We start from the raw sequence: 25,632 nt of genomic DNA, 5'->3' as shown, positions 1-25,632 counted from the left end.
CCAAGTCATGGCCCTCCCTCAACCTTCCAAAATACCTCCATATTCCTTCCTAACTGTCGTATCTGTTCAGTATTTTGCTCCCAGTTTGACATTTTTTAAAAAAGTTGCAAAAGATATGTGGAATTCACAATGCATAAGTTTTCATGTTGCATCCGATTTCTATCTGCAGCATCACAAACACACCTCTGTTCATGCTTTAAAAGTCTCTGACCTGGTGCATGTTACCTGTAATTGTAACACTCCTTTATGTTACTGTTTTGCTAATCACACCCTCCAATTTCCTGTTTTGACCTCATTTCTATTTTGCAACTTTATCTTGACGTCATTCTTCCAATTGTCATGATCCTAGCTGATGGTGCTACTGGACAAGTCTGATTTCAGAATGAAAGCTGGCCTGGTCGGCCAATATGTTCAATTGTCTCGTTTGGTTAGATTAGATTAGATTCCCTACAGTGTGGAAACAGGCCCTTCGGCCCAACCGGTCCACACACCGACCCTCCGAAGAGTAACCCACCCAGACCCATTTCCCTCTGACTAACGCACCTGGCACTATGAGCAGTTTAGCCTGGCCAATTCACCTCTTTGGAGGAAACCCATGCGGGCACGGGGAGAATGTGCAAAGTCCACACAGACAATTGCCCAAGGCTAGAATTGAACCTGGGACCCTGTTGCTGTGAGACAGCAGTGCTAACCACTGAGCCACCATGCTGGCCCATGATAGTTAATCACTGAAATGATTTTATAAGAGGCTGCAGATATTATTTCACATCATAAACATAAGTTTATTACACAAAAGAGAAAATGAATGAAAAAAGTACATACTCCAATTAGGAAAGTCTTAGCACAGACATCAAGACAAAGTTTTGTCAGTTTCCCAATACCATCTGTTCCATGGATTCGAGTCCTGGGAATGATATTCCTATCGGAGCTCTTTAAGTTTCGACTTGGCTGGTTTCTTCCAGTTTCTTTCTTTTTTTGTAAAGGCAGACTCATCTGGGAATTATAAAGCTAACCGCATCAACCTTTTCATAATTCTGATGGCCTAATAGCTCCCAATTCGAACAACTTGAAGTTTCTATCCCAAATTCTCGTGGTTTTGAATGTAGAGAAAAAGCTTCCACTGCAATGATCAGTTTCCTTGAATAGAATTAAATTGAAAGAGAAAACCTGATCTCTTTTGAACTAGACTCATTATTTTCTTCCAAAAATAAAACAACACAAATGGCTTTATCTGGTTTACTCTGCCTGTCACAAAAGAAGAAGTATAATCCCCCAATCTGATTAACACTGCAGGGATCAGCCAAGCACTTAACTGCAGTCATATATCTCGTTGGAACTGGTACATTTAGTTCACTGTTGCAGAATGACTTACTGATTTTATTTTTTAGAAACCATCTTTGCAGTACTAAGCCACGTCTTAGTGCCTCTAGTTTTGAAATCAGCATCCAAAAGTGAAATCTACATTGTAGACACATCATCATGCAATGGGTTCTCACTCCAGCTGTGGTCGTCTTATCTTTTCAAATCCTGTCTCCCTCAAGAGAAACTACAAATGCTCTCCCATTTCACGATTTCCAAGGTTTCTCCTGTAGTTCCTTAGGAAAGGATTACTCCCTGTATCTGTTCCTTGTCTACCCTGCTCTGATTCCCCAGACGACCTAAACATGTAATTGCATTAACCACCAACACTCACCTCCCCCCACCCCACCCCCAACAAAATAAATCACCACATGTCAGCACGATCCTGTTTCCTATCCACCTGCAACCTCAGAGTTTTGTCATTTTGGTAAGACAAGGAATAGAATTCATAGCTACACAAACATATAATCATCAAGGTCACATATTTGCAGTATCTACTGTAGTATGGATACAATTCAAGCTGAATATGTTGCTAGACTTCATGGAATACCATTTACGAAAATATGCTTTTATTAAATCACTGCAGATCAGTTGGCTCAGGCATTTCTGTTGTACGTTTGAGTAGGATAAAACCTATCTCAGGCATAGTTTGAGTAATGCCACATAAATTTATTAGTAGTTATTTAAAATGTCTTAATTTTTGTTTCCCTTGTATCCTTTCATTGAGAAAGCAGTATAGTTTTTGGGCAAACAGTTCTGTGGCACCTTTTGCAGGAGGCACGTTTATGTTGGTTTTAAGCCCATAAGTTAGTGGTCATTCTTCAGGTGTGAATTGAGACCATACCTGAGCACAATTCAATTGGTCAGGCAGTCAAACTGAGCCTAACCCTGCTTTTTAACCAACAGCGACTAGAATCAGAAAGGCTTATGTGAGGATGAGGCATGAAGGCTCAGTTAGGGGGCTTGAGAATTATAAGTTAGCCAGAAAAGATCTAAAAAGAGGACAAAGAAGAGCCAAGAGGGGATGTGAGAAGGTGTTGGCGGATAAGATCAATAAAACCCTAAGGCCTTCTATAGATATGTCAGGAATAAAAGAATGACTAGAGCAAGATTAGGGCCAATCAAAGATAGTAGTGGAATGTTGTTTGTGGCATCTGAGGACATGGAGGAAGCGCTTAATGAATACTTTTTGTCAGTATTCACATTGGAAAAGGGCAATGTTTGTGAGAATACGGAGCTACAAAATTAGATGGGTTTGAGGTTGACAAAGAGAATGTTTTAGCAATTTTGGAAGGTCTGAAAATATAACCTGGGCCGGATGGGATTCATCGTCGGATTCTCTGGGAAGCCAGGGAGGAAACTGCAGAGCCTATGGCTTTGAACTTTACGTCATCGTTGTTGACAGAAGTAGTGCCAGAAGATTAGATTAGATTAGATTCCCAATGACGTGGAAACAGGCCCTTCGGCCCAACAAGTCCATACCGACCCTCCAAAGAGTAACCCACCCAGACCCATTTCCCTCCAACTAATGCACCTAACACTATGGGCAATTTCCCATGGCCAATTCAGCTGACCTGCACATCTTTGGACTGTGGGAGGAAACCGGAGCACCCGGAAGAAACCCATGCAGACATGGGGAGAATGTGCAAACTCCACACAGACAGTCACCCGAGGCTGGAATCAAACCTGGGACCTTGGTGCTGTGAGGCTGCAATGCTAACCACTAAGCCACCGTGCTGCCCTCCAGAAGACTGGAGGATAGCAAATGTTGTTCTCTTGTTTAAGAAGGGGAGTCAGGACAAGCCTGGTAATTATAGATCAGTGAGCCTTACTTCGGTTGTGGGTAAAGTGTTGGAAAAGGTTACAAGAGACAGGATTTATAATTATCTGGAAACGAATAATTTGATTAGGGATAGTCAGCAGGGTTTTGTGAAGGGTAGGTCATGCCTCACTAACCTTATTGCGTTCTTTGAGAAGGTCACAAAACAAGTGGATGCAGGTAAGGTGGTTGATGTGGTGTACATGGACTCCAGTAAGGCATTTGATAAGGTTCCCCGCTGTAGGTTATTGCACAAAATAGAATTTTGGGATTGAAGGTGATTTAGCAGTTTGGATCAGAAATTGGCTAGCTGAAAGAAGACAGAGGGTGGTGGTTGATGGGGAATGTTCATCCTGAAGCTCAGTTACCAGTGGTGTGCCGCAAGGATCTGTTTTGGGGCTACTACTGTTTGTCATTTTATAAAATGATCTGGATGTGGGCGAAGAAGGTTGGGTTAGTAAATTTGTGGATGACACTAAGGTAGGCAGAATTGTGGATGGTGCCAAAGGATGTTTGTGGGTTACAGAGGGACATAGATAAACTGCAGAGCTGGGCTGAGAGGTGGCAAATGGAGTTTAATGCAGAAAAGTGTGAGGTGATTCACTTTGGAAGGCGTAACAGGAATGCAGAGTACTGAACTAATGGTAAAATTCTTGGCAGTGTAGATGAACAGAGAGATCTTGGTGTCCAGGTGCATAAATCGTGCATAAATCCCTGAAAGTTGCCACCCAGGTTGATAGGGTTGTTAAGAAGGCATATGGTGTGTCGGCATTTATTGGTAGAGGGTTTGAGTTTCGGAGCCATGAGGTCATGCTTCAGCTGTAAAAGACTGGTAAAGCCGCACCTGGAGTATTGTTTGCAGTTTTGGTCACCTTCAGGAAGGATGTGGAAGCTTTGGAAAGGGTTCAAAGGAAATTTACTAGGATGTTGCCTGGTATGCAAGGGAGATCTTATGAGGAAAGGTTGAGGGACTTGAGGTTGTTTTCTTTGAAGAGAAGAAGGTTGAATGGTGACTTGATCGAGACGTATAAGATAATCAGAGGGTTAGGTAGGGTGGACAGCGAGAGCTTTTTCCCTCGGATGGTGAAGGCTAACACAAGGGGACACAGCTTTAAATTGAGATTAAAGACAGATATCAGGGATAGTTTCTTTACTCAGTAGTAGAGATATGGAATGGTCTGCCTGCGACAGTAGACTTGCCGACATTAAAGGCATTTAAATGGGCATTGGATATGCGTATGAATAATAATGGAACAATGTAGGTTAGATGGGCATCAGATTGTTTTCAAAGGTCAGCGCAACATTGAGGGCCAAAGAGCCTGTACTGTGCTGGAATGTTCTGTGTTCTAAACCCTGGCTACGTGCTGAGTTTATATCACTACCTGCCCAACCACTTTCAAACCAGTGGAGTTGATGTAGGCTGTAGTTCTTCTACCATAACCTTGGTTGAGATAGGCTAACAGAAGGGATTGGAGCCACCTTGAGTGGTATGTTTTAAAGAGGACAGCATTTAGCCATTTAGCTATCAAGTGGAAATTTTAAATAGAAAGCCGTGTTGTACCATACAGCTGATTGGCTGACTTTTGTTGACTTTGCCATTCATCCAGTATAGCGAGGAGAACTTCAGGAACGGTGACCAGTATTGTGGATGGTTCGTGAATAAGAAGAGATAAGCATTGGAAAACGTAGAGAATTTTGTTGACTGGGCAGTATTAATGTAGAATTTTAAGCCTTTTTAATATCTGGAGGAATGCATTATGAGGAATTAGATTCTTTATGGATTAGAGAAGGCATGACTTCAAGGGTCAGTTTCCATTCAGTAGTGTCATGTGGTCGCATATTAAGGGTATAGAGGCTGATAATCTGCATTTGTGCACTGTAGCTGTCTCCAAAGAGAAAAAGAGAACACATCTCTGGAACCCTAGAGACTGTTCTCAATGCCTTGTGATCAAATGTGATTATACTATATCTCCATATGAACATGCACATTGAGTATTCTAAGTGTAAAGGTACAGTTACTTCTACCTTTACACTACTTAACCCATTTTAGTATTTACATATTGTCCTACCCCACATACCCGCAAGCACACAATCTCTGTGTTTCACGGGGAAAATCTGCAGTGTGTCTTTTCAAGTCTCCCTGAATGTGTACAAATTTCTTTATTCAGATGTGAAGGAACTGTGCATTGCAAATTCCTCCTGAGTTGGTTCATCCCTTGCCCAATGTCTATGTTTTCACTTTTTCCTTCTGAGGATTAGGGTATGCAGCACATCCAGCTATTGGCTTCTTTTTAATTAAATTAAGGCCTTATGTGTTTTTTTTTGGACAATTGCATTTGATGTTCAGACAATGTAGCATCTTAGTTGTTCAAACCTTGCAACAGTGGTGCCCTTGCCACACTGCTGATGCCTGAGCCAAGCTGGACTGCCCTTTCCATAATGAGCAGATTGTGAGCTCTGTGTCTTGGGTTGAAATTGGGAGCTTGGCTTGCTCTGTAATGTTCTTTCTTTCTTTCTGCCATAAATGTTACTGGTTCTGTTTTGTGAGGCTTTGTATTAGAGCATGAGAAAGGGAGGGATGTTGAATTTGGAGCCATTAGCCCATAAATACCTGGTATGGAGTAAAGCCAGTCTATAATGAGATTGAGTTCTAGTTGAATTGGGCTAAATAATGAAAATCTTCACTAGGAGGTTTTTATGATGCCCTGTTTGTAGCTTCACTTGGTTTGAGATTACCTTGGTGAACCTATCCCCATATGAATATTCAAAGATGAAAAAATAGGTGGAGGGGCAGGTACTGTTGAGGAAGCAGGGAGGCTGCAAAAGGACTTGGGCAGGCTAAGAGAGTGGGCAAAGAAGTGGCAGCTGGAATACAATGTGGGAAAGTGAGTTTGTGCAGATTGGTAGGAAGAACAGAGAGTTAAACTCCTTTCTAAATGGGGAAAGGCTTTGAAAACCCAAAGCATATCGGGACTTAGGAATCTTAGTTCAGGACTGTCTTAAGATTGACATGCAGGTTTAGTTGGCGGTTAGGAAGGTAAATGCAATGTTAGCATTCATTTCAAGAGAACTAGAATACGAGAGCAGAGATGAACTGTTTGTGAGCAATTGTGAGCCCTGGATCTAAGGAGGGTGAGCAGAACAAGTTTACAAGAATGATCTTTGGAATAACGGGCTTGTCATATGAGGAGTGATTGAGAACTTTGGGTCTATACATGATGGAATTTAGACAGATGGTTGGGTGGGGGGTGGCGGGGGGCAGGTGTGGGATCTTATTGAAACTGACAGCATATGGAGAGATCTGGATCGAGTGGACATGGAGAAGATGTTTCTGTTGTTGAAGAGTCTGGGAACTGAGAGCACAGCCTCAGAGTGAAGGGTTGACCCTTTAGAGCTGAGATGAGTGATTTCTTAAGCCAGAGTGTGATAAATCTGTGGAACTCCTTGCTACAGAATGATGTGGACGCCAAGTCATTGAGTATTTAAGGCAGTGAAAGATTGTTTCTTGATTAGTGAGGGGCTCAAGGTTATGGAGAGAAGTCATGAGAATGGTATTGAGAAGCATACCAATCATGATCGAATGGTGTAGCAGACTCGATAGGCTGAATGGCCTAATTCTGGTCCTGTGTCTTATGGTCTTGTAGAGGCAGCAATGAATTGGAAACGGCTAAAGGCTAATTCTGGTCGTTGCAGAAATAATGACATCCAGGATTTCATGAGTGGAAGAATGGGTGGCATGGTGGCACAGTGGTTAGCACTGCTGCCTCACAGCGCCAGAGACCCAGGTTCAATTCCTGCCTCAGGCGTCTCTCTGTGTGGAGTTTGCACATTCTCCCCGTGACTGCGTGGGTTTCCTCCGGGTGCTCCAGTTTCCTCCCACAATCCAAAAATGTGCAGGTTAGGTGGATTGGCCATGCTAAATTGCCCGTAGTATTAGGTGAGGGGTACATGTAGGGGAAATGGGTCTGGGTGGGTTGCGCTTCGACGGGTCGGTGTGGACTTGTTGGGCCGAAGGGCCTGTTTCCACACTAAATAATCTAATCTAATATAATCTAATCAGGCCTTCTCTGTAATATAGCAGCTTCTCATGTAAATAGATAGAGCTTGTGAATCTCAATCCATTAGGCATAACTGCCAGCCTGGAAGAGAAAAGCCACCCTTTCTGTGTTCACACTGATCAATACCAAGGCGTTCCCATGTTCTGGCTGGAAATGAAGAGGCAAAAAAGCTGCTTTCTGCTGCCGTCTGTGAATCGCACAGTTTGAGGCTGTGTCATAGAGATGTACAGCGTGGAAACAGACCCTTCGGTCCAACGCGTCTATGCCGACCAGATATCCTAAATCAATTTAGTCCCATTTACAAGCACTTGGTCCGCATCCCTCTAAACCCTTCCTATTCATGTACCCATCCAGATGTCATTTAAATGCTGTAATTGTACCAGCCTCCACCACTTCCTCTGGCATTCCATACACACACCATCTTCTGTGTGGAAAATGTTGCCCCTTAGGTCCCTTTTTAAATCTTTCCCCTCCCACCCTAAACCTATGCCCTCTAGTTCTGGATTGCTCCTCCCCAGGGAAAAGACCTTGCCTATTTATCCTATCCATGTCCCTCATGATTTTATAAATCTCTATAAGATGACCCCATTGCCTCTAAAGCTCCAGGGAAACCAGCCCCAGCCTATTCAGCCTCTCCCTTCAGTTCAAACCCTCCAACCCTGGCAACATCCTTGTCTTTAAGGCAATAGGAAGCAACCTGTTAACCATACAAACTGTTGCACCCGAGCTTGACATTTGGGAACTCTTGGAGGTTCCTCAATCTTTGGGAGGAAATCCAGACAGAAAGCCCGTGAGACCACCGTAATGACTCATTGTAGTGATCCTTGATTATACTGTTTAGAGGGCATTGTTCAAAATACTGCAACATGGGGTTACTGGTGTTTAACAGACTGACATCCATGCACTTTTTAAATATAGTTTTGTTATTGAAATAACAAATAACGACAACCTCCATTAGGCCCAGTATGACAATAACCAAAAATGAAAAAAAAAATCAAATTGAACAAACGAGAAGGATGATTAAATCTAGTCTATTGGACATTGTTGGAAAATCTGGGATATGATGTGACCCCAAAGACTATGTGGTTAAAATGATCCCCCCCAGAGAATGTTATGAACATGTTTAGCAATCTGCATTCCTCATCTACGGGAAGTTGCTAAAAAGCTACTGGTTGGGCCCACCTTGGTGAAAATTGTGTGCTATTTGTAAGGTTCAGTAGGCTTTCATTTACACACATGTTGGACTGAATCTCTCATTGTACTCTCTCTTACTCAAGTCTGTTAAGTCAACTCCAATTCTGGGGGATCCGTTTCGTTTGGGAGCTGGTACCTTAGCAGGTCCCCACGTGGCAGAAGCCTTTTATCTTAAGCCCTTGGTGGAGCATTTCCTCAAATTCCATTTGTACTGTGTATGAAAGTGAGTATGGTACCTTCCTGACTGTGCAGAAGCAAATGGATTTGGCATCTGTTTTCTGTGTGATGTGGTGTGCAGTATTCAGTTCCTCCAGGTCTCTGAAGTGTTTTGGAAATCTTGGTTTAAGCTTGTTATTGACTGACTGTTACTACTTTCAGCATGAGGTTGAGATCTCTCCAAGTTTTCCTACTTAGCAAGGAAAAAGACTGGTTGTGGATGGCAATACAATGTTTAATGATTTCTTTGCCTTTATGTCATAACATTACCTGAAGTTAGCATCTTTAATTTTGAGTTGAGTTGGTCCTGGGCTTCGTAATTTTAAAAGTGAAGCCAGCAGGGTACTGTTTTTCAGCTATTTAAGGTCACTCCAGCTTCCGTGTAAAATATAATGTGTGCAAGTTGCCCATTGTTAGCTCCCCAGTGTTGGCTAATATTGACACCCCCCCCAACAGAGAGACCCTTGCAGGGGCTTCTTTTGAAAGCACTCCCCTTCTGTTATTTGAATGTGAGCTTTCTTTAGTGAGAAAAGACTGCGCCCATAGCTTTTAGCGGGAAGGGCAGGACTCTCTTTCCATCTGTGAACACCTTTGTATGATTGCAGGAAGCTTGCAAAAGAATTAACCCTTTACGCAGCAAAATGAAATCTCCCTTCAATTTCCTTCCCTCCTGTCCTAATTATGTGAACTATATGCTCCCAATGTGTGGTTCAGGGTGCCAATCCTTTTACTTCAAAAACACCTTCCAAACCTAGGATCTCTGCCACCTAGAAAGACCCAAGGCAGCAGATGTATGGGAACTTCGTCCACTAAGTTTCCCTTCAATCCAGACACCGCCCTGACTTTGAATTATATTCATTCATTTATTCACCGATATTGGGTCAGAAGCTTGGATAAAGTTTGTAATGGCACACCTGAGTTTATCTACACCATGTATTCTGCATCAGTTAAGGTAGTTCACTGCCACCTTGTCGAGGGCAGTTTGAGACAGACGATAAATACTGATTTAGCTCGTTATAAGTGCATCCTTGAAGACAATTGAGTCACTGAGTAAGTGTGTTGTATTTATTTTGGCCACTAGTTAGGAGGATTAAATCAGTTTAAGCCAAGTGCCACAGGTTAGTGCTTTGCAGAGGGAAACCTGACTGTGGTACTGTCCACCTCTTTGATCTAGCTTCACGTATTGACCTTCAAGTTGAAGCTGGAGATTCCTTTGAATCAGTCAGTGTAATCCATTATTCAAGCTCCAAGAGGAATTTCACTACAACTCCTTGTTTTCTTCTTTTCTTAAAAAAAATATTCTCCACAGTAAAACCAAGAATTTAATTTCCCCTTCTTTGGAGATATTCTATAGGATGATGATCAGGTATGGGTGTCTCAGCACTGTTTACCAGCAGATTTCTTTGAATTGTATCTGCCATCATGTATTTACACAAAGCTGTCAAGCAAGAACTTCCACATTTCACAAGCTTCCTGATGAATGTGGCAGAGTTCTCTGTTGGTTGAGCCACTTGTTGTGGGCGGGTGTGTTCTCTCAGACCTCAGCACATTCTCTCTACAAAGTGCAGCTGAAAAGACATTTGAAAGTCTGATTGTGAAAGGCGAGGGTGGGGAGACTGGGTGATGACCTCACAATAATTAAAGCTGGGATCTGTGCAAACTGCAGTGTAGATTGCCAGCACCTTTTTATAGTTGGTGTAGTCTGTGAGGAAAGCTTATGTCGGGACCAATGTAGCTAAGGGTGCATACTTAACAACACCTTTTTAAAGAAACAGGTAGCTGATAACTTGTGGAATGGCACCATTGTTTAGCTGGGTGGCAAAGGTAAAGTGATTATAAAACATTTATCATCTCTACCGTTATATACACTTTTGGTTTAACTTGCTGTGTACATGCTGAGCGCTCGGGTGTGAGAGCTGTATTGTTAACCGCTTTTAATGCTTTTTTTTTTGCATACTAAAGAAAATATTTTTGTTGCCTTGGGCCTGTAAGTTTTCTTCAGAGTCTATCTAGCTATTGTTATTGTTTGATAATGGAACTAAAGATGGACACTAATCCCACAAGGTGGGTCTGGAATGAACAACCTAACCAGGTGTCGAAGGTATACTGAGGAACCTAGAATGGTTCTGCCTTTGCAGAACCCGCCTACAATTAACTTTGTTTCCGCTTCTTTCAAAATTCTTTTATATTCAAAATTGAGACTGGAGGCTTAAGTAAGTTTTTCTAAATTTTTGTTTCAAATGACAACATGTTGACTAAGGTTTTCAGTTAAGGCTCTAATTTTGATTTTCTGCTGAAATTAGCTTTGGTTAAGTTTGCATGCTAAAGAAAATAATTTTGACTGGGAACTTCATTTATTTCTTAATATATTGCTATTAATATTGTGTTTTGATTTTCTGTAAAGTTATGCTATACACTTCTTTCATATATATCTGAGATAAATAGATAATATGCTCAGTTACTGTCCTGATTTTGATGTGCTGAACACTGGACTTCTAGTGGTGGACATTTCCAGTCAGGAACCAAGGCGGACATTGGTACCAATACAGAAACCAGTATCTCATATCTCTGATCATTTGAGATGCACTATTACTTCCTAAAAGAATAATTGTGCCTTTAAAATCGCTGAGACCAGCATTCACAATGAAAAATATATCATTCATAAATTTTGCTTAGAATTTACAATTTACAAAACAACTTAAATGAATCAAAATGTCTCAAAAGTTTATCATTAGAGAGTTTGGAAAACTGAATGCTGAGTAAAAATTGGGGGAGCTGACAGGAACAAAGGTCAAATTCAAGGCTTTGAGGAGGCTTTTTGATGAGAGCCAACCAGAAAAGGAATTCAGTGTTGCAGAGTGGTAATGATGGAAGGCTTTGTCACAATTGGTTAGTAAAGGGGGTGTGGGGAGAGAGATGAGGTATTTTAGCTGAATTATGAGTAGAGAATCTGACCTGGAATGCAGAACAGAGTCTTTGCATAGTGGGAAGGAATGAAGGCTTGGAGAGATATGTATAAAGTATTCAAGTCGATGTGAAGCCTGTATACGTTATTTGACTTGAAAAGAGATTCAGGAGCACATGACTGTATTTGATTATTTAAAGTGGAAGAGGAATGTAGAGTACTGGATGTTACAACACTGGAGGTGAAAGATTGGGTCACCTTTGAGTTTGCGTAATGGTAGTTCATGATGTTGGCTGAAAGCAGTCCACCTACTGTCTTAATTTAACCACCAAGTATTCAGGGGCTACAAGCCAACAAGGCATTACAAAAAATGTTCAGATGTACAGGAAATTTAGAAAAAAAAGCATTGTGAGAACAGCTTTATATTGATATAATGTCTTGAATTTGTATCCTTGTAATTTATCACACTAAATTGAGCTAATGAGAGAGAGAGGTTTTTTGGGAGTAAATCTTGATCACTTTTATTTTAAAAGGGAAGCCTTTGTTTATGCTTTGGTCTATGGCGACCCTGTTTGAATGCCGTGGGATCTAGCTGTTGCTCATCTCTGATATACAACATTCAGAAAAAAAATTCTCATCTCCCTGTTTTAAATCCCTTTGTGGCCCTAACCTCTGCACCCGATCTCTCCCCAATCCCCAACTGTGTTCAAAAGCACTCTGTTCTCCTTTAAATCCAAGTGTTTTAGAATTCCTCACTGTTGCTCCCAATGGATGGCACTTGTGGCTTCAGATGCCAGGTCCGTTTTCTATAATTTGCTCTTGACCCTTTGCCTCTCTAACTCTGTCTTCTCCAAGACACAGATAGATAGAATTCATATGTTTAAACAAGCTATTCATCATCTCTCCAAATGTCTTCTCCATTGATTCACACTCGATTATTTTAAAGCCCATCTGTGTAGTATTTTGGTTCATTTGAGTCTCTTAGAGGGGGTTTGGGGGTTTAAAAGCAACACATTCCACAGCATCAGCAATATAAAACAGCGGTGTGTGTTAACTTGTAGAGATGGCTGCTGCAGCAGCTTGTGAGCTTCCTTGTCATCCAGATCAAGAATCCCTAACATGTTAGGGCAGGCTGAATGTTCAGAGAAATGGCTGGCAGCGTTCCACTGCATATTCCAAGTGCTGTGGCTCAGCTCCTTGATTGGGGCATTACTAAAACACATAGTATCTGAGCTGGTGAGAGGAAAGTTCTAAACCTGCATCAAAGCAGATAGCTAATAGCTTTTTGTTTGTGATCACAGCGGGTCAGACAACATCCACTGAGAGAGAGCAAGCTAAAGTTTCGAGTCTAGTTGATTCTTCATCAGAACCGAATCAAATCGTTAGCTTGCTATGTCTCTATGGATGCTGCCTGGCCTGCTGTAACTTCCAGCAATTGTTGTTTTCAATACAAATTCCAGCATCTGCAATAATTTGCTGCTGCTTTTTGTTTGTGTTTGACATGGGATTCAAAGCTGCGATTTATAAGGCAGGTTTCCTTCAATTAGTTTCTTTTACAGCTTTGAACTCTCCAAAGCATTACACCAAAGGTATTGATACTCTCTCAAATATTGGGATGTTTTAGTAAAATAGGTGTTCTTTTGGCTATCTCTCTCTCTGTGTGGTGTTTTAACCATCCAATTATCTCCCATGGAAACCTTGCATAATATTTTGTGGAGATGTGATGTGGAACGAAAGGAGGCAAGGTCTGAGTTTCACTAAAATAACACATTTTTTTAAGAGTAAAATTAACAAAGAACCATGTGTCAGCTCCCATTCTTTCTGTTATATGCTGTTGATAGCCTTCTGATCCGAACAAAAAGGCACTGTATCTGAGCAGTGTATTTGGGAACTTAAGGGAGAGTATGTGAGACTAAACTTGGATTTAGTTGGATATATCCCAAACTAAACAGCAGCGACTCAAATTTCAGGCTGAATTCATGTCCAGCTTGTGTGGCATGTAACTGTGTATATGTTAGAAGGAGCATCTTTCATTTTATTTAAATGTAGAGAATATATTTCAACTACCGCATAAAAAATGCGCATGATGGTTTGTACCATTTGATGAAGAAATAAGTATTTGTAAACGCTGGTTTTTGAATTGGTGTGGATCTAATCTGTTGTATGGGGCTGTACTCACTGACTGAAGGAAACAACTATCCCTTACCCTGTGCTTCTATCAACCCCAAATTCTAATGCCGTAAGTTTCAGTTTTGTCATTCAATTTAACCAGTCAAAACATTGGCAGCTTAGTTGACCATGACTGAATGCTTTTAAATTCTTCAACATGGAGTTTCTGGAGTATTATGATACACACTTTTCCTGAATATCAGGAAAAAATAGTGGTTAAGTTTTATGAATGTGCAATTCTTTGTGACTTTCAGTCCACTTAAAATGGCTGACATTACTGTAATTTGTCAATAAGTCTCCTGCTCAAGCAGAACCTGTTCATAAACTTGACCAGGTTACTGATAGGAGAATCTTATCTGGTGTTTCTGAACCGTTTTTTTTCCCATGTTATTCTTTCACAGGATTTGGATGTTGCTGGTACAGATAGCACTAATTGCCCTTAACTGAATGGGTTGCTAGGCAGTTTCAGAGGAACATTAACTGTCAGCCACATGTAAGCCTGATTGGGTTAGGACAGTAAACTTTGTGCCCTAAAAGATGATAGCTGGGTTTTTACAGCCACTGATGATAGTAGTCATGGTTGCAATGAGACTAGCTTTAAATTCTTGACTGTTATGGAATGAGTTAAGATTCACCAGCAGCTGGAGTTTGACTCTCTGACCCTATATCATTAATTTAGGCCTCTAGATTGCTAAGCAGCCACCTCCCACTAATGCAGGTATTTTGTATACGATGTAGTTATTCACATCCGAACGTTACATATGTTTGTGTGTGTTGAAGACAAACTAAGGATTTTTAACCATGCTTTTATGTAGTTTGTGTCACAATCAGACACTGACAAAACTCATAAGTCAATGGCCAGCTGAGCAAGTTACCAGAGAACAGCATGTCCCATAAACAGTCGGTACCACTATTACATCTCTAAAATGAATTTTACAGTGTTGCTGGCTAGGCCACTGTTTATTGCCAATCCCTAAAAGACCTGGAGAAACTGGCAGTGACCTGTTGGAACAGGCTTCTCTTTGATCCAGACACAGTGAAAGAACAATGATGTAATTTCAAGCTAGGCTTGGAGCATGAATTGAAGATGCTGCCCCATATCCTTCTAAATGGTAGAATTCAGAGCATTTAAAAGTGCACCTTGTAGATGGTACATACGACTACCACAGTGCATCAATGGTGGACCGTGTGAATGTTAAAGCTGATGGATGGTGTGCAACTGCCCTACCTTGGAGAGTGTTGAACTGCTTTGGTGTTATTGGGGCTGTGCCTCTTCAGGCAAATAGGGACTTGTTCCATGTAGATGTGGACTGATATTTGAGAGTCAGGAGGTGAGTTGTTGGTTTTTGAACACTGACTTGCTGTTATAGTTATTGTGCATATATGGCTGGTCCATTTCAGTATTTTCAGTCAGTATAGCCTTCAGGATAATGATAGTGGAAGTTTGACTGATGATACTGCCATTGAACATCAAGGGGCAATGATTAGATTTAAAGTTGTTGGAGATGATCATTGCCTGGCACTTGTGTTACGAGCCACTTTTCAGCCCAATCCTGAGTATTGTCCAGATGATGATGATGCTTTTGGATATGGATTGTTTCAGTATCTAAAGCATCACAAATGATGCTGAACATTCTCAGTTTTGACTTTTTGACTATGAAGCAGCTGAAGATGGTGGGCTGAGGACCCTGCACTGATGTACTGTAGTGATGTCCTGGAGCTGAGAACTTCCAACAGTCACAACTGAGAAATAAGAAAGAGATGATCACCTTATTAGGATTATATTATAGACCCCCTAATAGTTGCAGGAAATTGAGAAACAAATTTGTAAGGAGATTTCAGTTATCTGTAAAAATAATAGGGTAGTTATGGTAGGGGATTTTAACTTTCCAAACATATGGTTGGGACTGCCATAGGACTAAGGGTTTAGGTGGAGAGGGATTTGTTAAGTGTGTACAGGAAAATTTTCTGTTTCAATATGTGGATGTACCGACTAGAGAAATTGCAAAACTTGACCTACTCTTGGGGGAAAAAAGGCAGGGCAGATGACTGAGGTGTCAGTGGGAGAGCACTTTGGGGCCAGTGGCCATAATTCTATTTAGTTTTAGAATAGTGATGGAAAAGGATAGACTAGATCTAAAAGTTGAAGTTCTAAATTGGAGGAAGGCCAGTTTTGATGGTGTTAGGCAAGATCTTTCAAAAGCTGATCTTTCAAAAGATGTTCGCAGGTAAAGGGACAACTGGAAAATGGGAAGTCTTCAGAAATGAGATAACGAGAGTCCAGAGACAGTATATTCCTGTCAGGGTGAAAGGGAATGCTGGATGACTAGAGAAATTGAGGTTTGGGTTAAGAAAAAGAAGGAAGCATATGTCAAGTATAGACAGGAGAGATCATGTAAAACGTTAGACTATAAAGGCAGTAGGAGTGTACTTATGAGGGAAATCATGAGGGCAAAAAGGGGATGTGAGATAGCTTTGGATTCTCCTTAGCTCTATTTGCCAAAGAGTTTTAACAAATACATTAAGGACGAAAGGCTAACTAGGGAGAGAATAGGGCCCCTCAAAGATCAGCAAGGCAACCTTTGTGTGGAGCGCAGGAGATACTAAACAAATATTTTGCATCAGTATTTACTGTGGAAAAGGATATGGAAGATATAGAATGTGGGGAAATAGATGGTGACATCTTGCAAAATGTCCAAATTACAGAGGAGGAGTGCTGGATGTCTTGAAACGCATAAAAGTCGATAAATCACCAGGACTTGATCAGGTGTACCCTAGAACTCTGTGGGAACTTGGGAAGTGATTGGTAGGCCTCTTGTTGAGATATTTGTATCATCAGTAGTCACAGGTCATGTGCCAGAAGACTGGAGGTTGGGTAATGTGGTACCATTATTTAAGAAGGATGGTAAGGTCAAGCCAGGGAACTATAGATCAGTGAGCCTGAGTTGGTGGTGGGCAAGTTGTTGGAGGGAATCCTGACGGTCAGGATTTACATGTATTTGGAAAGGCAAGGACTAATTAGGGATAGTCAAAACGGCTTTGTGCGTAGGAAATCATGTCTCACAAACTTGATTGAGTTTTTAGAAAAAGTATCGAAGAGGATTGATGTGGGCAGAGCTCTGGACGTGATCCATATGAACTTCAGTAAGGCATTCGACAAGGTTCCCCTGGTAGACTGGTAGCAAGGTTAGATCTCATAGAATAGAAGGAGAACTAGCCATTTGGATACAAAACTGGCTCAAAGATAGAAGACGGAGGGTGGTGGTGGAGGGTTGTTTTTCAGACTGGAGTCCTGTGACCAGTGGAGTGCCACAAGGATTGGTGCTGGGTCCTGTACTTTTTGTCATTTACATAAATGATTTGGATGTGATCATAGGAAGTATAGTTAATATGTTTGCAGATGACACCAAAATTGGAGGTGTAGTGGACAGCAAAGAAGGTTATCTCAGGTTACAACAGGATCTTGATCAGATGGGCCAATGGGCTGAGAAGTGGCAGATGGAGTTTAATTCTGATAAATGCGAGGTGCTGCATTTTGGGAAAGCAAATCTTAGCAGGACGTATACACTTAATGGTAAGGTCCTAGGGAGAGTTGCTGAACAAAGAGACCTTGGAGTGCAAGTTCATAGCTCCTTGAAAGTGGAGTCGCAGGTGGATAGGATAGTGAAGATGATGTTTGGTATGCTTTCCTTTATTTGTCAGAGTACAGGAGTTGGGAGGTCATGCTATGGCTGTACAGGACATTGGTTAGGTCACTGTTGGAATATTGCATGCAGTTCTGGTCGTCTTCCTATTGGAAGGATGTTATGAAACTTGAAAGGGTTCAGAAAAGATTTACAAGAATGTTGCCAGGGTTGGGGACTTTAAGTTGTAGGGAGAGGTTAACAGGCTGGGGCTGTTCTGCCTGGAGCGTTGCCGGCTGACAGCTGACCTTTATAGAGGTTTATAAAAAGATAAGGGGCATGGATCGAATAAATAGACAAGGTCTTTTCCCTGGGGTGGGTGTCTTCAAATCTAGAGGGCATAGATTTAGGATGAGAGGAAAGATTATAAAAGGGACCTAGGTGGCAACTTTTTCACGCAGAGGTTAGTGCGTATATGGAATGAGCTGCCAGAGGAAGTGGTGGAGGCTGGTACAATTGCAACATTGAAGAGGCATTTGGATGGGTATATGAATAGGAAGGGTTTGGAGGGATATGGGCCGGGTGCTGGCAGGTGGGACTAGATTGGGTTGGGATATCTGGTCGGCATGGACAGGTTGGACCAAAGGGTCTGTTTCCATGCTGTACATCTCTCTGACTGAGTTAATTTTCTCCCAATGAAGGCACAAGTGCCATCTCCAGCCATTTAATGCTCCTTACAACTCTGAATAGCTGCAGGAGAGCTGGTATTGCTGGCAACTTTCATCTCCTGAGTATTCAGATGGCTGGAAGGTAAATTCCCTCCCCAGAAATTCCTGACCAGTATCCTATGCTACCTTTTGTGGCTGTTGCTTTTGCGTTCTTCTTGTGACAGGCAGGATCTGCCTCTTCACCTGCAGTGACATTATTTTTTATCTATATGCTTTTAGAACATCAACAAAGTTGCTGTTAATTAGTTCAAACTGAAAGTGTTGGAATGCATAACGGGTCTGATAGCATCTTGGAGAAACATTTTGAAGTGTTAACTTATGATGTGATTTGTTTTAACTTACCTGCAGTCACTGCTTTGCATACAGTAATTTTAGCTTCCCCACTCGGTCCCCAGTTGATTACCAAGCCTGATTCTTCGAAGCAAATGGAGTCACTATAAAATGGCATAGCTTCCATCGTTGTACTTAAGTTCTGCAGAGAGGTTCCCAGTAGCTCAGCTCTGCTCAGTGCTAGGATGATGCTCAAATCTTAGTCTTTTCAATCTGTGTCGCAACATCAGAACCTAAATGCAAACTTATCCTCCGTTGTCTCCGCATCGTGGCTTAGTGATTCCACCAATTATATGCCTTTCTTGCCTGAGAGCGATAGACTGGTATTTATGTTGCTGTTTGCATAGACTGCTACCAGTTAAGAACTACATCCCAAGACCAATGTTTAAGGCAGTTCCCTGAAAACCTAAAACAACACTCCAATGCAATCATCAAAATCTGTGGTAGGTATAGAACATAGAAGAATACAGCGCAGTACAGGCCCTTCGGCCCTCGATGATGCGCCGATCCAAGCCCACCTAACCTACACTAGCCCACTATCCTCCATATGCCTATCCAATGCCCGCTTAAATGCCCATAATGAGGGAGAGTCCACCACTGCTACTGGCAGGACATTCCATGAACTCACGACTCGCTGAGTAAAGAACATACCCGTACCATCTGTCCTATACCTACCCCCCCCCCCTTAATTTAAAGCTATGCCCCCTTGCCAGAAGATAGAAAGGATCAAAGCTTGAACTTCAGAGTTGTTGGATATCAGAATCATTTCCAGGACAGGAGATGGTTATTTAAACTTTTGCATGCCAAAATAATTGGGATCAATGCCTTTGCAGGGAAGTTGAAAAAGATTTAATCAAAATTGGAAGGGAGTGGGTTCCAACATATAGAAATAGAAAAGATGTATAAAGGAGTGAAAGTATTGACTAGCACTAGATTAAAGAAGGAAGTAGCAGGTTAAGGCCAACAAGGAACATAAGACATTCCTAACCTGTGTCTATGTAAACACACAAAAATGTGTTATAAATAAAGTTTGTGAGCTGAAAGCACAAACAATCATGTGGAAACAGCATGTTGTGGCAAACCAAATAACAGAACATTGCTTAAAAAGTGGTGGGCTTAACAAGACAGATTATGATGGAATAAGCTAATTGCATTTTGTTTTGATGGCACAACAGAGAAAGCTGTTGAACTGAATTTAATGCAAACTGTCTACATGAATTTTAATAAAATGTTTGATTAAGTACCAATAAAGGACTGGTTTCCAAAATTAAGCCTCGAGCAGTTGGAAGATAAGTGACAGCTTGCAGTGAAAACCTGGTTTAAGGACAGAAAATGGAGAACTTCATCTCATTTTCCACTTGGTGACCTTGTAGCTTCTAGGACTCAACACCAAGTCAAATAACTTTAGAGCTTGATTTCATTCTTTCATGTTTTTTACCCACTTTACACCTGGTCCTGTTATGATTATGGGTTGTTTTTCACACAGTCACCCATTCTTACCTACTCTTAGCTCTAATTATAATCTATTCCGCTTTACTTCTGTCCAGGCTTGCAATACATGATCTGCTTGTTTACCTACCTCTTTCTTTCTGGGCTCCAACTTTTCCTATCCAATCACCTCTCCACTCCCCCACAACCTCATTTTCAGTGTAATTATTTATTTTTCCTAATTGCTTAACAGTTCTGATGAAAAGTCACCAGACTCTAAACGTTAACACTGCTTTCATTCCACAGATGATGCCAGACTGCTGAATTTTGCCAGAAAAATCTTTTGTTGCAGATCTCCAGTATCCGCAGCTCTTTGTTTTATTTCGAGGCATCTGAGGTGCTGTGAGCCATCAGCAGCAGCATTGTATTCAGCCACATGTGGCCCCGTGACCCAGTGTATCCCACTCTTGCCATTACTGTCAAGCTGGGAGATCAACCCTGGTACTAAATAAAGAATGCAGATTGGCGTTCCCAGAGCAGCATTAAGTACAGAGGAACCTCGGTTATCCAGCATTCGATTAACTGAACAAAATACTCCCGCCTGAGTCCTTTGGATAATCGAGGTTCCTCTTTATGCCTAAAGATGAGATGTCAACCTGGTGAAGCAACAACACAGGCCTACTTGTGTGCCAAAAGGGTAAGTAGCATATGATAGAGCCAAATGATTTCACAACCAATGGATCAGATCAAAGTTTTGCAATCTTGCCGCATCCAAGCTTGATTAGTGATGGATAATTAAATCGATTAACAGGAGGAGGAGATGGCTCCATAAATATTTCCATTGTTATGGACTAGACCAAACCCCCTCAAAACATTGCAAGGAGGCAGCCTATACTCTAACTTTTATGAGAGGCACTGCATTCCAGATGTCATTTGATTAGTCAAATTACTAGGTTTTAAGCAAAACACATTTTATTCTTACATCACTGTTAAAATACAAACAAAAAAAAAGGAATTGGCATAACCTGAACTCTATTGAAATATTTAACAAAATAATATTATTTAACTACTATTCATCAACTGTTCCAATATAACAGTATCCGATAAACACACCCTTGAAAAAGGCAAATTCAGCAAAACAGATCTCCCTCACTTACTATCTCCTCCAGTCCAGGAAAAAGAACCTCAGCAGAATGAATCTAGCAGCAGAGAGAGAACTCAAACTTGTGCAGCTGCAGACAGAGAGAGAGAGAGAGTTGTGTCCAGCAGCTTCAACTCCAAAACCCCAACTTCAAACAACTAAAACCCAGGGTGTGCATGAACCTGACTCCAGCCATTATTTGTCTAATTTAAAAAACAAAGTTATTTACTCAGCTTTCCATAGAGCAGAGACTTAATCACCAGGTTTACAACACTCCTCTTCATGAGAAACACATCTAAACAACCTATTCACCTTATCTATGTCCCTCTTAAAGGCACATGTCATCACACTATTTTCAATGAAGGGGATGCCCAACACAAAAATGCAAAAGAAATAGTGGAAGTATTTGCCTTCACCCAAATGTATAAAGTGGGTGATCTATTTTGGTGTCCTCTGGAGAGCCACAGTATCACTGATGCCATTATTCAGCCAAAATGATTTATACAGTCAGAGTCATATAGCATGGAAACAGGCCTTTAGGCCCAACTCGTCCATGCTGGCCAGGACTCCTCAACTGAACAAGTCCCATTTGCCTACATTTGGCCCATATCCCTCGAAACCGTTCCTCTTCATGTACCTGTCCGAATGACTTTGAAATGTAGAAATTGTACCTGCCTCTACCACTTCCTTTGGCAGCTTGTTCCATTTACACACTACCCTCTAAGATAAAGTTGCTCTCAGATCCCTTTGAAATCTTTCCCGACTCACCTTAAACCTGTGCCCTCTAGTTTTGGACTCCCCTCCTGCGGGGAAAAGACTTTGCCTATTCACCTTATCTATGTCCCTCATGTTTTTTAGAAACCTTTACAATATCATCCTATGCTCCAGGGAAAACAGTTCCAGCCTATCCAGCCTTCTAATAATTCAATTTGCTCCATATGCTAATCAATAAAAAAGGTGATGGGCCCTAGCAACCTCTGACAATATTACTGAAGATCTGCGCCTCAGAATTAGCTGCACTTTTTGTTCGGCTGCTATAGCTATAACACTGGGACCTAGCCAACAAATGGAAAATTGCCCAGGCAGATCATGAGCACAGAATAAAAGACAAATCCAACAAAGACAACTACTGCTCCATCAGTCTAATCTTAATCATTTAAGTGATGGAGGCTGTATCATGAGGAGAAACTTGTTCCGCAATGATTTCCAAGTTTGGATTCTATCAAGGCTACTCCATTCCTGACCCAATACAACCTTGATCCAAATATGGACAAAAGAATTGTACTCAAGATGCAAGGTGAGAGTTTCTGGCCTTGATATTGATGCAGCATTTGACCAAGTTTGACATCAAGGAGTCCTCGCAAAACTGAAGTCAACAGGAATCAGAGAAAACTTGCCACTAGTTAGCATCACATCTAGCACAAGAAAGATGTTTATGGTTTTTACGATCTCAGTCCCAGGACATGACTACAGGTGATCCTTAGGGTAGTGTTCTATGCCCAACCATCTTCAGCTGCTTTATCAAAAACCTTGCTTCCATTATAAGGTCAGAAATGGGGACGATTGCAGATGATTGCACTACGGTCAGCAAGATTTTCAATGACTCAGATACTGAAGCAGCTTGTATCCAGGTGCTGCAAGATCAAAACAACACCAGTGTTTGGACTGATAAGTGACAAACAATGTTTGTATTACGTAAGTACAAGGCAATGACCATTTTAAGAGAATCTAATCATCATCCTCAACATTCAATGTCATCACCATTAATGAATCCCTAACTATAATCAGCAGGGATGACCGTGGCATCCCTCACCTCAAACATGTTGCAAGAGGAACATTGCACTGCCTTCACTGCCATCCCTCTGAAAGTAACCTTTTATAAAAAAAACTGGGTCTAAAGAATACAACAAGCAAAATGCAGCACTTACCTACTTACCACAACGGGTCTTATTATTTAGGTTAGAGGAGGAGGGCGGGTGGGTATACAGTTCAGAAGATCAAGAATTCAAACTCTCTGTATACTTGAACATATTTTCTCAAATAAAGCTACACTGCTGAGGGAATGCTCATCGAATCATAGAGTTTTACAGTGCAGAACCAGACTTTTTGGTCTAACTCATCCATGCTGACCAGATATCCTAAATTAATCTCGTCCCATTTGCCAGCACTTGGTCCATTTCCTTCTAAAGCCAAAGTGTGGTGCTGGAAAAGCACAGCAGGTCAGGCAGAATCCAAGGAACAGTAGAATCAGTGTTTTAAGTATAAGCCCTTCATTAGGAATGTGGGCGGGGGAAGGGGGCTGAGAGATAAATAGAGGGGGGTGAGGCTGGGGGGGGAAGGTAGCTAGGAAGGCCTCAAGTAGATGCAGGCGGTGGATGATGGTAATAGCATGGAGTGAATAGGTCCAAAGGAAGTTGGACAGGTGGGATTGTTCAAGAGGGCAATGCTGAGTTGGAGGGTGGGATCTGGAATGAGGTGGGGGGAGGGAAGGTGAGGGAACTGGTGAAATCGGCATTGACACCATGTGGTTGGAGGGTCTGAAGGCGGAAGTTGAGGCGTTCTTTCTCCATGTGTCTGGCTAGGATTTGGCAGCGGAGGAGGCCCAGGACTTGCATGTTCTTGGCAGAGGGGGAGTTGAAGTAGTTGGCCACAGGGTGGTGGAGTTGTTTGGTGCATGTTCCAAATGTTTCCCTGAAATGTTCTGCGAGTAGGTGATCCTCTCCCTGTTGTAGAGGAGACCACATGGAGAGCAATGGACACAGTAGAATGAGGTGTTTGGAAGTTGGAGGACAGGATCTGGGATGAAGTTGGGGGAGAGGAGAAGAAGAAACTGGTGAAATCGACATTGATGCTGTGTGGGTGGAGGGTCCCAAAGCGGACCTTCTGTCCCTCTAAACCCTTCCTATTCACATACCCATCCAGATGCCTTTTTAAATGTTGTGATTGCACCAGCCTCCACCACTCCTGTATAGTGTATGGGGCCTTGGATGGAGGTGAGGGAGGAGGTGTGGGTGCAGGTTTTGCAATTCCTGCAGTGGCAGGTGAGGGTGCCAGGAGGGGAGGGTGGGTTGTTGATGTAAATGACTTTTTTGGCTCTGGAAAATATACAACACCATTGGAATGGAGCAGGGTGTTCGCCTACTACACTGGAAAAAACAGTCTGTCTAAACATTTGTTCATTCATCTACTGTTTGTGAGACCATCTCTTCTACGTATCATTGTACAATGCCTTGGGATGCTCTGAAGATAAGAGGGTGAAATTCTCACCAGGGTCCCGGCATTGCAGGGCATGGGAACTTTGCCAAGTGCATTGTGGGAAGGATCTTGTGTGACATGAGAATCCAGTGAAGAACAGCACGGTGGCACAGTGGTTAGCACTGCTGCCTCACAGCGCCTGAGACCCGGGTTCAATTCCCGACTCAGGCGACTGACTGTGTGGAGTTTGCACATTCTCCCCGTGTCTGCGTGGGTTTCCTCCGGGTGCTCCGGTTTCCTCCCACAGTCACAAAGATGTGCAGGGTCAGGTGAATTGGCCATGCTAAATTGCCCGTAGTGTTAGGTAAGGGGTAAATGTAGGGGTATGGGTGGGTTTCGCTTCGGCGGGTCGGTGTGGACTTGTTGGGCCGAAGGGCCTGTTTCCACACTGTAATCTAATCTAATCTAATCAAAAAAACAGAGCTGGGCACTGAGGGCTGGGATTTCTGTACGGGGAAATTACAGTGCGTGAGGGAGACAAAGAAACTTAGACAGATTCATATTTGTATGCATCGTCTACTTATTACTTTTAAGTTTAAAATACCTGAGGCACAGATGTATTTTCTGGAATCTCCCCCTGGAGTCTTCCTGTACTCCTGTGTTTGACACAGTCCTGCGAAATTTCTGTTGTAACTGGAACATGGGTAATGCTTACTGTTTCAGAGCCTTGAAGTTTTATTCTCCTAGCTTATTCCAACCTGCAAGTGGGTAGCTTCTGCCCTGTCAGTCAGGCAACACCAATGTGAGTCACTAATGCCCTGGCTTTCTAAGCTGCTGTCTTTACAAACCCACCGACTCCCACAGCTACCTGGATTACACCTCCTGCAAAAATGCCATCCCGTATTCCCAATTCCTCCACCTCCGCCGTATCTGCTCTCAGGAGGACCAGTTCCACCACAGAACACACCAGATGGCCTCCTCCTTTAGCAACCGCAATTTCCCTTCCCTTCCCACGTGGTTAAAGATGCCCTCCAATGCATCTCGTCCACCTCCCGCACCTCCGCCCTCAAACCCCACACCTTCAACTGTAACAAGGACAGAACCCCTCGGTGCTCACCTTCCACCCTACCAACCTTCGCATAAACCAAATCATCTGATGACATTTCCATCACCTCCAAACGGACCCCACCACCAGGGATATATTTCCCTCCCCACCATTTCCGCCTTCCGCAAAGACAGTTCCCTCAGTGTTTAACTGGTCAGGTCCACGCCCCCCCCCCCCCCCCCAACAACCCACCCTCCCCTGCCACCGCAGGAATTGCAAAATCTGCGCCCACACCTCCTCCCTCACCTCCATCCAAGGCCTCAAAGGAGCATTCCACATCCATCAAAGTTTTACCTGCACATACACCAATATCATTTATTGTATCTGTTGCTCCTGATGCAGTCTCCTCTACATTGGGGAGA

General features: G+C 42.3%; 1 protein-coding gene across 5 annotated transcripts in view; it reads left to right on the top strand.

Moving 5' to 3' along the window:
* Positions 1 to 25,632, top strand: part of tbc1d1 (TBC1 (tre-2/USP6, BUB2, cdc16) domain family, member 1) — a 296,242-nt gene that overhangs the window by 87,104 nt on the left and 183,506 nt on the right. Inside the window, exon 1 of one of the 5 annotated variants that reach the window (XM_043693170.1) lies at positions 10,285 to 10,470. The exons of the other annotated variants lie outside the window; for them this stretch is intronic. Within the exon in view, the coding sequence (XP_043549105.1) occupies positions 10,441 to 10,470 (30 nt within the window). The 5' untranslated portion in view covers positions 10,285 to 10,440. Of the gene's footprint in view, positions 1 to 10,284; positions 10,471 to 25,632 lie in introns of those variants that run through there. 5 annotated transcript variants of the gene reach the window in all.

This window comes from Chiloscyllium plagiosum, chromosome 1, assembly GCF_004010195.1.
Source record: "Chiloscyllium plagiosum isolate BGI_BamShark_2017 chromosome 1, ASM401019v2, whole genome shotgun sequence".
In the NCBI taxonomy this organism is placed as follows: Eukaryota; Metazoa; Chordata; class Chondrichthyes; order Orectolobiformes; family Hemiscylliidae; genus Chiloscyllium; species Chiloscyllium plagiosum.
This window is presented reverse-complemented; position numbering and strand designations above follow the sequence as displayed.